At 42.5% G+C, this 12446-nt stretch overlaps 4 protein-coding genes across 9 annotated transcripts; 3 read left to right on the plus strand and 1 right to left on the minus strand.

The window, feature by feature from the left end:
• Positions 1 to 108: 108 nt before the first annotated feature.
• Positions 109 to 1054, plus strand: LOC117790456. Its single transcript, XM_034629911.1, has 2 exons — positions 109 to 574; positions 636 to 1054. The coding sequence occupies exons 1-2, from the start codon at positions 398 to 400 to the stop codon at positions 1029 to 1031; spliced, it is 573 nt and encodes a 190-aa protein (XP_034485802.1). The 5' UTR covers positions 109 to 397; the 3' UTR covers positions 1032 to 1054.
• A 568-nt stretch (positions 1055 to 1622) lies between these two features.
• LOC117791823 (set1/Ash2 histone methyltransferase complex subunit ASH2) lies at positions 1623 to 5307 on the plus strand. 2 transcript variants are annotated; one of them, XM_034631717.1, is made up of 7 exons: positions 1623 to 1849; positions 1924 to 2108; positions 2177 to 2521; positions 3962 to 4342; positions 4404 to 4684; positions 4757 to 5014; positions 5077 to 5307. In XM_034631717.1, the coding sequence occupies exons 1-7, from the start codon at positions 1674 to 1676 to the stop codon at positions 5179 to 5181; spliced, it is 1731 nt and encodes a 576-aa protein (XP_034487608.1). In that variant the 5' UTR covers positions 1623 to 1673; the 3' UTR covers positions 5182 to 5307. The 2 variants fall into 2 exon arrangements, with proteins under 2 accessions (XP_034487608.1, XP_034487609.1); XM_034631718.1 differs by lacking the exons at positions 1623 to 1849; positions 1924 to 2108; positions 2177 to 2521 and adding an exon at positions 2959 to 3313.
• A 383-nt stretch (positions 5308 to 5690) lies between these two features.
• Positions 5691 to 7391, minus strand: LOC117791076. The gene has a single exon (XM_034630723.1). The coding sequence runs from the start codon at positions 7089 to 7091 to the stop codon at positions 5748 to 5750; it is 1344 nt and encodes a 447-aa protein (XP_034486614.1). The 5' UTR covers positions 7092 to 7391; the 3' UTR covers positions 5691 to 5747.
• A 485-nt stretch (positions 7392 to 7876) lies between these two features.
• Positions 7877 to 12412, plus strand: LOC117791507 (CLK4-associating serine/arginine rich protein). 5 transcript variants are annotated; one of them, XM_034631286.1, is made up of 6 exons: positions 7877 to 8174; positions 8265 to 10097; positions 10240 to 10315; positions 11129 to 11213; positions 11301 to 11406; positions 11469 to 12412. In XM_034631286.1, exons 1-6 carry the CDS (start codon positions 7978 to 7980, stop codon positions 12037 to 12039), a joined length of 2868 nt encoding a protein of 955 aa, XP_034487177.1. In that variant the 5' UTR covers positions 7877 to 7977; the 3' UTR covers positions 12040 to 12412. The 5 variants fall into 5 exon arrangements, with proteins under 5 accessions (XP_034487177.1, XP_034487178.1, XP_034487179.1 ...); XM_034631287.1 differs by lacking the exon at positions 11469 to 12412 and having other exon boundaries at positions 10240 to 10511; positions 11301 to 11333; XM_034631288.1 differs by lacking the exon at positions 11469 to 12412 and having other exon boundaries at positions 10240 to 10319; positions 11301 to 11333.
• Positions 12413 to 12446: the final 34 nt, after the last annotated feature.

Consider the following 12446-nt stretch of genomic DNA (forward strand, 5'->3'; position numbering starts at 1 on the left):
TAGCAAGATTTCCGGCTAATAGCAATTTTCAAAATTTTCTATCAATCGAGCTCTGGATATAGTCAGAACTAGCTATAAAATGGCTAAGTTGACAATAGTGCGACACAGTACAGTTCGCAGACGTTTGCCAACACTATTTAAATACCACGATATTTACGAGTTCAATCAAACAAAAAATCAAACACAAATAAAAATAATTTAAGCAATAATTGAGTTTTTAACATAAGCGCCAATCGATTTATATCTCATAAGCAACATATTCGACATCCAAATAACCTAACTTGTCTTTGCTGGATGGCCAAATAAGACCAGAATAGTGTAGACTACGGTGGCACACAAAACAAAAAAAAAACAAGGAAGATTTGTCGTATCAGGCAAACAAACAATCCACAAAATCATGAAGGAGAAATTTAGAAGATATCGAGAGATACCATACATACTAAACGGTGAGATCTTCCAGATCGAGACTCAGCACGGCGATAATGTGACAGCCCGATGCAATTTTTGTCCTACTACTCATCTTACGTTTCGCGGCAATCTAAACTCCACTGGTAATTTTCATAGACATATCAAGGTATGGCGTCCATTTAGTTTCAGAAATTCACAATTTACTAATTAAAATTGTATTTTGCCAGCGTGCTCATCCATATTTACTTCCTGAGCTGCGTGATATGAAGGAGGCAAAGGCTGAACAACGCAAGATAATGAGGGCTGAGAGAAAACGAAACGGTAACAGCATTGAAATTATTTATCAACTCGGAGATGATGATGAGGAAGATGATGATGATGTTGACGGCGACGGCGACGATGATGATGTTGCCGCCGATGATGCTACGTCCATCTCGTCTATTGAGCAAGAACCTCCAGAACTACAAACTACTTTGGACAGAGATGAAACCCTAACAACAAGCTTACTACATGAATTGCGATCTTTGCCAGAAAGCAAGGCAAATAAACTGCGGGATCGTTTGCAGCAAATGTTAGAAGAAGCCCGTAAGAACCCAAGAAAGCTGTCGGCATTAAGAAAATGAAAAAATATAAAATTAAGATGATTGTAACATTTTTATTAAATAATTCTAATAAAAAATAAAATTAAATCCGTTTAAAAATTGATAAGAAACTGCAGAAAATCTTGAACTAAAAAAATTTAGTTCGCTTGTTCACTCTAGTGACTAGTTCAATTGATTTAGCTCCGAACGAATCAGTAATTTAGTTCAATCACTTCAGGTTCTGAGTTGGCGCCAGTACCGATGCATTTAAATTTAGGCATTGCAAATATCAAGATGCGTTAACTTCGCAATAAATTAATAATTTAAAGAAAATTTAAAATTCGAAATTACATAAAATTAAGGAAAACATTTAATTAAGGTTTAAGGCTTTCAGAGAAGTACAAATTTAATTCTGAAAAAATTATTAAGAAATGCAGAAAATTTTAAATAATTCTAGCTTAAAAATTTGGAAATTGTAAAAAAAAAAGCGGAAAATTGTGAAGTTACCAAGTTTGACATTTGACCCAAAATGGTACACATTGCCACATCGGTGAATTTAGCAGGGTGGCAAGCTTTCGGTCAGGTGGCAGCGTTGCGTGTGTAGTTGTGTTGCATTAATAAAAAAAAATTCATTTGTTTACATGTTTTGTGAATAAAAAATTCAACAAAATATAATTATTTAACATGGATGAGTGCTTAATGGAGACTAGCTCACCCACCGAGGTCAACGCAGATCTCAACTTTAACATGGAGGACGAGAAATTGCAGTTGCAAGAACAGCGAACATCTGCCGCCGTTGGCGGAGGCGTTTCAGTTGCGGACGGCAGTGAGAGTCAGACTGCAGCCGGCGTTTGTTATTGGTAAGCACCAAAGGAATTCCCTTTGTTTATTTCGATAAGCAAACTAAGGATTTTTTTACAATTTGCATTTTCAGTGGTAAGGAACGTAATCTGAACGCGATTGAGCTACTTTGTGCAACGTGTTCGCGCTGGATACATGAATCGTGTATTACATATCAGTTGGGCAAAGGAAAAATATTGCCATTTGTTACAAACTATATATTTGTGTGTAAAAACTGTTCAGCCACAGGTCTGGAAAGCTTTCGCAAAAATCAAGCCAGTAAGTGTAATAAATTGGCTAACTCGGCCATTGCATTGTTGTTGTTCATTAAATATGTATATTTTCAGCAATATCTCAGATGTGTCAATGTGCCATTGCAAACATGCAGCAGGCGGCGCTGCGGGATGCCAAGCCTCAAATACAGTTTAGCAAGGATAAAGAGATTATACCCTATATTGAACAATACTGGGAAGCCATGACAACGATGCCGAGACGCTTAACGCAGTCTTGGTACTCAACCGTGCAACGATCCCTTGTCAAAGACGTGAACACGCTATTTACTTACGAAGAACATGTGGAGCACGGTGCTATGTATGGATTGTTCCATCAAGATCTGCGAATGATTAAGCCCAACTATGAGATCATGAGTAAAACCGGTGCTCTGCGTCTCACGGAAGATGGTTACATACAAGGTAAGTTAATTTCATCGATCTTTCTGTACGCCAAATACTGTTTTTGTTTCAAACTCGGTACACGTGTAACGAAATTTAACGGTTAGATATTATCTGGTGCTTTGCAATGTTAAGTTTGTCGAGCTTTCTGTTTTGCCTACAATTCGTTACAGCTGACGGCGCACAGTGGGACGAGTGTTGGCGGAAAATTAAGCTAATGCATTCACGACTATCTTTATCGCATTCTGTTTTGCATAGTCTTCTACACAAAATAAACAACGTGACGCGACGCAGTGTGTGTGTGCTCTCTCTCTCTCTAATTTCTCTTTATTGCGATTCTGCTTGCTCACACTTGTTGTTTTTTTTTTGTGTTTTCTTTCTTTGCTCTCTCTCGCCGTTTTTCGCAATTCAAACAATCGAAACGAAAGCTGATCGTCATCATTACGTTTTGCGGTAGTTTCTTATTTGTCGTCGTGTTCTCGTCACACACCCAGCACAGAAACAAACAAAATAATAACACACAGAAAATTGATTGAAAGGGGTGGGTGGGGCACGTAGGCGGTTACGCGCTGAACTCATTCACTGCAATAAGAAATAGTTGCGCTTTAATTAGTTACTTTTAATACGTTGAGCGTGCAAGTGTGTGTGTGTGTGTGTGTGGGAGTGTGTGTGTGTATCTGTTGGTAATTGATTTAAAGCGCGTCGCAATTTCGGACTTTGTATATAGTACATACATATATTAATTATATTGTATTGTCCTTGCGATGACGTCAACATTGAGCGCAGCGTCGTTTGCCAGCAGCGAGGAAGATTGTAAGTGAATCAATATCGGTAGATGCATGGAAAATCACAGTATTACTCACCTATAACAGACACGCCGCTAGTCACGTACTGTTTCTCTTGCATTTTGCATACCCTTGCAGCGGCTATTATAATTTTGTCATCAAATTTGTATACAATATGTGGAGTATATTTTTGTTTTGATCAGGAAGACAAGCTTTATCCATATAGTCCGTCTGTTCTGAAACTATCTTGATGAAAATGGGTACAGATCAGTTGTACACATATTTACACACATTATTATGTGTGTAAAGCTGAATCGGATCACTATATAGCTGTCATATAAAGAATCTTTTGTCATATACCGAAAATCTTCCAAAAATATATGGAGATTTGGAATATTTTCGGTTGGTTTCGCTTTCTGTTGCACCCCTGATAGATTCTTAAGAATTTTGTATAGAAATTATAAAAAAATGAAATCAACCTTTAGTATTAAAAGCTTTGTTATTTCTTAAGGGAATTTTCAACTAATCTCACAGATTATGCAGCTCCTAAAAGTTCTAATAACATGTGTTGAAAATCGGATTACTATACACATATAGCTGTCATAGCAAGAAAGGGTATCAAATGTTCGGCATGTTGAGTATAACATTTCTTGCCTGCTTCTCCACATTTTTGCAGCGACGCTTGCCAAGAACAATAGACAGAAGCGAAAGTTCCCGGGCACTGATGCGGGTCCAACGGGCAAGAAGGGACGTCCAAGCTCGGACATAAGTGCGAATGTGAAGCTGCCTGCACATGGTTATCCCTTGGAGCATCCCTTTAATAAGGATGGCTATCGCTACATTCTAGCTGAGCCGGATCCGCATGCGCCATTCCGTCAGGAGTTCGATGAGAGCTCCGACTGGGCAGGTAAACCCATTCCCGGTTGGCTATATCGTACTCTGGTACCACATGCGGTTCTTCTGGCGCTGCACGATCGTGCACCACAGTTGAAAATAAGCGAGGATCGACTGGCGGTGACTGGTGAGCGAGGATACTCTCAAGTTCGTGCCACACACTGTAAGTAACTGACCAAGGAAAAAGTGCATGATCTAATCGCATAATCTCTTCATGATTATAGCTGTGAATCGTGGTCGCTGGTACTACGAGATTACCATTGAGGAGATGCCCGAAGGTGCTGCCACACGCATCGGTTGGGGCAGAGAATATGGAAACCTGCAGGCGCCTTTGGGTTATGACAAGTTTGGTTACTCTTGGCGCTCCCGCAAGGGTACAAAGTTCACAGAGAGCCAGGGCAAGCATTACAGTGAAGCTTACGGTGAAGGCGACACACTGGGCTTGCTTATTGAACTGCCCGAAATGCCAACTTTGGATTACCTGCCCAATACATTTAAGGATCGTGTAAGGCATTCTTACCAATGGCAACTACCAGTTTTATTATATTTTTATATTTAATTATCAATTTGTTAATAGCCTCTTGTTAAATTCAAATCGCATTTGTATTACGAAGACAAAGACAAGATTACCGAGACCCTTAAGAATCTGCACATTCTGCAAGGCAGTCGGATTGAGTTCTTCAAGAATGGGCAATCGCAGGGCGTGGCTTTTGAAGACATCTATGCGGGTAGCTACTTCCCCGCCATATCCATACACAAGAGCGCCACAGTGAGCGTCAACTTTGGACCAGCTTTCAAATATCCCGCTGTGACAAACGATCGCAATGCCAAAGGAGTAAGTAACATTTAGACTTTGCTTAATATCCCAGCTTAACTCTACGCTCTAACTTTGCCCAGATGAACGATCGTGTTGAAGAACTGATCACGGAGCAGTGTCTAGCCGATACGCTATATCTTACGGAGAACGATGGTCGTCTGCGTCTGGACAACATGAGTTTGTAATCAAAACTTGACAAATCAATTTGGTTTGTTATTTTACTACATTTCTTTTGTATAGTTTAATTAATTGAAGGTAAATACAGTTGAGCAAGTAATTGTTTTAACAAAATAAAAAGTCAACTGATTTTATTTTACAAAGGAACAATTTTTATTGGTTTTATTTTATTTTTCTAATTTTAATGGCTCAATACTTGGCTCAATTTATTAAAAAATAGTTATTTTCTTTTCTTAATTGCTTTAATATTTTCTTGACTTTTTAATCGATAAAATTTTAAAATAAAAAGGTCTATCTTAAGAATGTGATTAATTATATTTTTACTGAAAGTCTCAATTGAAAGTCTAATTGAATTTTCGGCTAAAATAATGAACTTTAAATACTAATTTCCAGAACTTTTAAGAATGTATGCAGTATTATAATCAGATTGGAAAATATGCCTTAATATATTTTGTTGACTACAAATTTCAAGATATATATGTATATTTTCCTAGGAATAAAAGCGCTTTATTTGTAATTCTTGGTTAAGGTTAAACTTTATTGCTGGTTGTTGTATACAAGTTAAGATTTTTGGCTACTTAAAGGCTTTAAATTTTGAGGCACTGTACGGTACATAGAAGGCACTGCTGGTGGCAAACTCCGAGCGTGGATGATGAATTGCCGCCGAGATGGAACGACCCGTTGAGGGAGTGTTGTTTGCATTCGTTGAGACCTCCCCCAAGGCCAGGCCATATGGCACCTGATGTTGATGCAGGTGCGGATGCGGCTGCTGATGGACATTGTTGTGACCCGTTCCGCGTCGCGTTGATCCCAATGATGAACTGTTGCCGGCTCCGCTGGAAATGCTTTGACTTGATGTGGTTGCAGTCGTGGTGAAATCCCTGTGACGATTAAGTGAAGGCAGAACAATGGCATGTTTGTTGCTGAGGAATCGACTGGCCGCCATGGGCATATTCCAAGCGGATCTAATCCCAGCCTGCTGCCGTCTCTCCGCGCTGCTCGCATAGGTCAATGCTGCCGATTTGGGTTGCTGTTGCACCTGCGTCAGTTGCACGAAACTCCGATTGTTTAGCAATCCGCGAAAGCGGCGATTCGAGTCCAAAACATTGAGTATTGGAGGCATTCGAAGGCGTGAGCGCGTTACCGTTGCCGATTGGGGCGTGGTCGGGACAGGGGCTGGCTGAGGAGGCTGTTTGGAGTGCTCACGCTTGCGAAGATTGAGCGCCACAGATGTGATGCGTAAATCCCTGTCGAGCATGGCCACCAGATGTTGATTTTGTGTGGAACGCAGATAAGGGCGATTCGTTGGCCTTGCCTGCTCCCGTAGATGCGGACGGTCGGCTGTTGGCGTTAGAAACCCATCGTCATCCTCATCCCGTTCATCATAATCGTCTAGAGAGTTGAGGCTCAGATCCGACATAGAGTCTATTTCCGCTGAATCATCTGGCACTGTGGGATGACGACCATTGTCGAAACTCTGCTGTGTCAGTGGCTTCGCTTTGCGACCTAATAAGCTGGGGAATTTGCGTTGCCAATCGGCGATTTCGTGCCGTAGTTCCACTTCCTGTTCTGGCAGCGCCTCCTCACCGCTCAGCATGCGGTCGACCCGCTCCCAATCCAGTTTATTCTTTTTGATGGCATCATCCGCCCAGGGTATGGAGCCAATGGAGCTGCGGTCAATGCTGCTGGACGAGTATGGAACATCTTGCAAGAACTCCGAGTCAAACTCGTCCTTGTCAGCGTCACCGTCAACGTCGGCGTCAGCGTCCGGTTCGGGATCATTGTTCGCATTAACGTTGTTGCTGTTGCTATTGTTGTTGTCGTCGCAAGGATACAATGGCTCATCATCGTGACAGTCCTTATCGCCGGATTTATTGTATCGTTGCTCTGCTCCGAAATAGTAACGTCTACCAGACATTAGATGATAAACAGGATCTAGCGAACTGGTTATGCTAGTTCCAAGCTTTTCTTTTCTTTTTACAACTACTTATTTAGTTAAGGATGGATATGTAGCACAAGGCGGCGACTGACAATTGTTGTGTTGTGGCTCATTCCAGTTTTGCCTGTTATTTATTATCCTCTTTATTTCCGTTTCCACCCCAACCCCATCAATTGCGCATGCGTAGTAGATTCGAAACTCGGACCGGATGGCAAACTAAATAAAATGCTTGCATTTTATTTTTTAATGTATGCATGTGCATTTTTCAACCCCATCCTTTATTAATTAACCCCAATTAGTTGTATACTGCAATTGAATTTGCCAGTTTTAACTGTGCTGATTTAAAAACGGAATTTAAACGGAACGGTTTTAAAACGGAACAATTAAAGGCGACCTTTTCAAACGTTTCGCAACACAGTCGACGGCTCACAGACGCTGCGGAAAGGAAGCAAGGTTTATAAGGCTGCGTATCCTGATTTAATTAAAGCCTTCTATCTGGTTTTTAGTAAGTAAGAATTTAATAAGGACATTAACTGATTCTGTAATATATTTTAATCTGCTTGATTGAAATTAAAGTCGACAGGTAGATTTTCAAGCAGTCTTCTGATGTAAAAGCGCTTTTAAAAAACTCAACTTGATACCTTTTAATTCGAGCTACGCTGTCCTATAAACTTGGCATATGCTGATGTAAAAAGAACTAGTTTCAATTCAGGGCGTCGCTTTCAAACGTTTCTCAACACTGTCGTCGGCGCAGAGACGCAATGGAAACGAGCCATTGAAAAATAGATGAATTTTGCCGGCCGAGCGTGTGTGACTTTGTGAAAAAAAGTTAGTCGCCCTTGTCGTAGTCATTTAATGGAAAATTATGTGGCACGAGGCACGAAAGCAGGAGCGTCGCATACGCGGCCTCATTGTCGACTATCGAAAGCGTGCTGAGCGCAGACAATACTTCTATGACAAAATCCAAGCGGATCCCACACAATTTCTGCAGCTGCATGGCAGGCGGAGTAAAATCTATCTGGATCCAGCCGTGGCGGCCGCCGGAGATGGCGACGCAATCATGCAAGTGATATTGAATGCAAAAATCACCCACATACATACAATTTAGCAGTTGGAGGGCAATACTTACTGATTTTTATTCATCTCTTGTAGTGTTCCTTGGCAAGGACAGCAGGACAATCTGATCGATCGTTTTGATGTGCGTGCCCATTTGGACTACATTGCGCCCATGGTGAAAGGCGGCACCGACTCTGGAGACACCGATTCGGATCTGACGGCCGAGGAACGTCAGTTAAACTATGAGCGATATCGAATATTGGCCCAGAATGATTTCCTCAATGTCAGCGAGGACAAGTTTCTGCATCAACTGTATCTGGAAGAGCAGTTTGGAGCGAATGCACAGCTAGAAGCGGAGCGCAATTTGGGAAAGAAGAAGCAAAAGAGCAGCAGTGGTGGAGCCACAATTGGTTACTCCTATGATGATGCCGGAGAGTCGACAACAGTTGCCATTGGTCCACAGCCATTTGGAACCGGGTCAGGCACGAGTAACCCAGCGGCTGGAGTCGGCGATAAGGCTGAAAACTCGGATGAGTCCGACTCGGATATGGACATGGATGTTTCCATAGACATTGGCAAACTGGACACGGCTCAGGCGCATGAGCTGAATGCCTGTGGCCGCAACTATGGCATGAAAAGTAATGATTTCTTCTCGCATCTAACCAAAGATGCTGACGAAGCGGATGCGCTGCGAATTGCACGCGAGGAGGAACAGGAAAAGATGCTATTAAGTGGACGCAAGTCGCGTCGGGAGCGACGGGCCCAAAAGGAGCGTCGCATTGCAAATCGCCCGTTCAGCCCGCCCAGCTATGCGGCCAAAGAGGATCAGGGCAAAAATAAGGACAAGGACGAGGAATCGGAATCACGTTCACCCTCGCCAGCTGAAGGTGGCGGCGAAAAGATTACCTATATTACCTCATTTGGTGGTGAGGATGAGATGCAACCGCACTCAAAGATCACTATCAATCTAACCAAGCCCGGCCAGACATTGGGGGAATCCTGCATAAATGCCAGCAGCGGAGCAACAGCTGCCGCTGCTTCAGCCTCTGCCTCTGTGTCCTATGCTCAAAAGGTGAAGGACAATTTGGACAAACTGAAGCTCATGAACGAGACGGCGAAGCGCAGCGGAAGACGACGCTCGCACTCTGCATCTCGCAGTCCCAGTCGACGTCGCAGCCGACGCCGCAGTTATCATCGTCGGAGTCGCACGCGTAGCCGAAGGAGACGGCGCTACTATTCAAGATCACGTTCCCGGTCTCGCTCTCGATCCCGCTCACGATCACGTTCAAGTTCCAGGCAACGTTACGCATCGCGTAGTCCCAGTTATAAGAGGTCGCGCAAGCGCTATTCCTATTCCTCGCGCAGTTCCAGCGCCAGCTCCTACGCGATGTCGAGAAGACGACGCTCTCGTTCCCGTTCCCGTACTCGCTCCCGTTGCCGCTCTCAGTCCAATTCCAGTCGCCGCAGTCGCACACATGCAAATGTTAAGAGAATTGGGACACCGCCTGCCACACAGAAAACGTTTTGCCTTAGCACCACCACAACGACATCGAGCACCATTCTGACCACAACGTCCAGTGCTCAACTGCCAATGAAGCAGCAGCAGCAACAGAAACCTATTTCAATTCCACAAGCGATGCCAGCAGTGCCCATGATCAGTTATCCGCTGTCAACCAGAGTACTTAGTATGACAACAACAACAATGCCAACGGTGAGCAGCTCAACTCCAGCGCTGCCACAAGTTACGGAGCCGCCACCGCCACCACTGAAGCGTTATTATGGACGCAAGCGTGGCAACGACACATCATCCTCGTCGGCTGAGAGCAGTGAACCAAGCGATGCAGAGGAGGAGGCTGTCAAACAGTCTTCTGGGAAATCTCTACGCAGCAGAGAACGCGATGACTCGGATGAATTGGACGTGGATACTGCGTAAGTGATGGCACACCGTGTGGTAAAGTTGAGCAACCAAGGAATGAAAAGATTCTCTGATCTACTATTCTTATCTACTATGTATTTTGTACCTTTCAGCAAAATGTTGATAATTCTAATACCGTTTTCTTCCTTTTTGCAGCTCGGAGCGTTCGCAGCCGTTGTCATCCAGCACGGGTAATCAAACAGGCAAATATAGTTCTGCTACCGAAACCAAAGTCAGTAAGCAAAGCCAAAGTGTCTCATTGCCTCAATTAACTGGAGTACACCACAAAATTTCACGCCTCTACCTTAAAAATCGATATCGAAATCAATGTGAATCCAAATCAATCATAAACCAATATGCATATGACTTAATCACGAATAACGATGGACCACACCCAACACAAGGACATCTTAGAGTGACCCGAACAAGTAGATTCTTTTACCATAAGCCGACTTTATATTGTCCGTTTTTCTTTTGATTAATCAAATACATATAGTTTTGGGGTCAGGAAGACTGACCGATTATAGTGTAAATTCGGTTTGCCGAATTGTTTTAGTCAGGGGAGTTCCAGAAATACCAAACAACTAAAAGCCGACCAAAAACCTATACATTTTTGTTGCTTTTTTGACTGGTTTACATGTTTGGAGCACCTCGTGTATGAAAGTTTTCCTATTCCAAAGGTTTCCTGTTCCTTCTATTATTCTATGAGTTTTTTTTTTTACTCAAAAAAAATTATTGCTCCTGAGTTTTATTTTTGCTCAAAAGTAATCATAAGTAAAATAATAAAACTCATAGAATAATGATTATTTCTTGAGTTTTATAATAACTCTTATTATGACTACAGTCCCTGATATGTACATAATCCACATCGTAATTTGGACTGCTCCTTATGTTGTTAATTAATGTTTCGCTTTATTATTTCACATAGTATTTGTATTCAATATATTTAACGCGACGACACTTTCGACTGTAACCAAAACTGACTCCAACTCCTGCACATTAGTTGATGCCAAGATAGCTAATTACTTGTTGATAACCATTACAGGGATCTGGTCAGTTAACTGCTGGTGGACGGCCCAATCTGCGAGAGCGTCTTAAGCGCAAGATGCAAAATCTGCTCAACAGGCAATGTAAGCCAGCGACTGTAGTGTGAAGTTCAAAATATATAATTTTTAAATTGTATAATGCCGAAACACTAAGCACAATTAACATTTTAGATAAAGCCGATAAGCGTGCAGAGATTGAGAAAACTGAAAGAGAGCGACAGCTACAGCAGGAGCGCGAGGATGAGATGCGAGAGTTGGCATTAAAGTTGCGACGCAGGTGAGTAATCAGTTGTGGGTGGTTTTTTTTTAAAGGCCCCTCTCACATCTCTTTATTCACAGGCGACGTGAGCTGCGACACAAGTATGGAACGCCCTCCAGTGGCAAGCTGTCGGACAGTGAGGTGGAATCAGGCGACTCGGAGGTGCCAAGTCGCATAACAAAATCATCTGCCCGCCGTAGCAAATCACGCAGTCGCAGTCCCAGTCATAGTCGCAATCGAAAGCAACGGTCACGTTCCCGCAGTCGGCGCAGCGTCAGTCGCGTGCAACGCAAGCGAAGATCACGTAGTCCCAGTCGAAATCGAAGGCAACGATCCTCTTCCCGCAGTAGACGTAGCAATAGTCGAATCGAAAGAAAAAGGAGATCACATAGTCGGCGTCGAAGCGGAAGTCGGGAACGTAGACGATCGCGCAGTCGACGTAGTCAATCTCAATCGCGCAGACGTCGGCAACGCGAGCGCAGCATGGAGAGGAATCGTGAGAGAGAGCGATACAGACAACAACAATACGATCGCTCCTATGGTAATCGAGTGGATGAGCATGCCCATGGCAGTAGCTCTGGTGGTGGTGGAAATCGTGGAAGAGTCGTCATATCTGCACCGCCCAAGCTTAAGAAGCTGGTCGATTATTGACACGATCAGCATATGCTTATTTAAGAATAGAAAGAAGTGACATCTTAGCATTCTTTGGTTAAACTCGATTATTGTTTAATTGTTCTTAGACAACTTTTTCTATTGTAACGTTATTTGTGTTTATCCACAAATTAACTCAAACGAACGCTATTCAATATACACATTCTCTTGAGAGAAATTGTAAATGTGTTAAAAGTATGTAAAATTTTACTATTGTTGGATAAAATTCGACCAATAACGTCTCGTTAATGTACTCCATTCATTTCTAGATAAGATTTGATGACTGACATAGGCAAGAACATAATTTAATATCTGATGAGCTAAAAAAAACTTAATGGTTAACTTTTTGGTAAATAAATTAAAACCCTTGTAATATCTTAATTCTATTTATTTATTTTGTGTATAAA

The sequence above is a fragment of the Drosophila innubila genome (genome assembly GCF_004354385.1).
Source record: "Drosophila innubila isolate TH190305 chromosome 3R unlocalized genomic scaffold, UK_Dinn_1.0 2_E_3R, whole genome shotgun sequence".
Lineage (NCBI taxonomy): Eukaryota > Metazoa > Arthropoda > Insecta > Diptera > Drosophilidae > Drosophila > Drosophila innubila.

Coding starts and splice junctions, on each gene's coding strand:
- LOC117791076 (XM_034630723.1), bottom strand. CDS start 7,091: ATGTCTGGTAGACGTTACTATTTCGGAGCAGAGCAACGATACAATAAA.
- LOC117791823 (XM_034631717.1), top strand. CDS start 1,674: ATGGATGAGTGCTTAATGGAGACTAGCTCACCCACCGAGGTCAACGCA. Junction 1,850..1,923: donor GCAGCCGGCGTTTGTTATTG/GTAAGCACCAAA, acceptor TTGCATTTTCAG/TGGTAAGGAACGTAATCTGA. Junction 4,685..4,756: donor CCAATACATTTAAGGATCGT/GTAAGGCATTCT, acceptor ATTTGTTAATAG/CCTCTTGTTAAATTCAAATC.
- LOC117791507 (XM_034631286.1), top strand. CDS start 7,978: ATGTGGCACGAGGCACGAAAGCAGGAGCGTCGCATACGCGGCCTCATT. Junction 8,175..8,264: donor GGAGATGGCGACGCAATCAT/GCAAGTGATATT, acceptor CATCTCTTGTAG/TGTTCCTTGGCAAGGACAGC. Junction 11,407..11,468: donor GCATTAAAGTTGCGACGCAG/GTGAGTAATCAG, acceptor CTTTATTCACAG/GCGACGTGAGCTGCGACACA.
- LOC117790456 (XM_034629911.1), top strand. CDS start 398: ATGAAGGAGAAATTTAGAAGATATCGAGAGATACCATACATACTAAAC. Junction 575..635: donor ATTTTCATAGACATATCAAG/GTATGGCGTCCA, acceptor GTATTTTGCCAG/CGTGCTCATCCATATTTACT.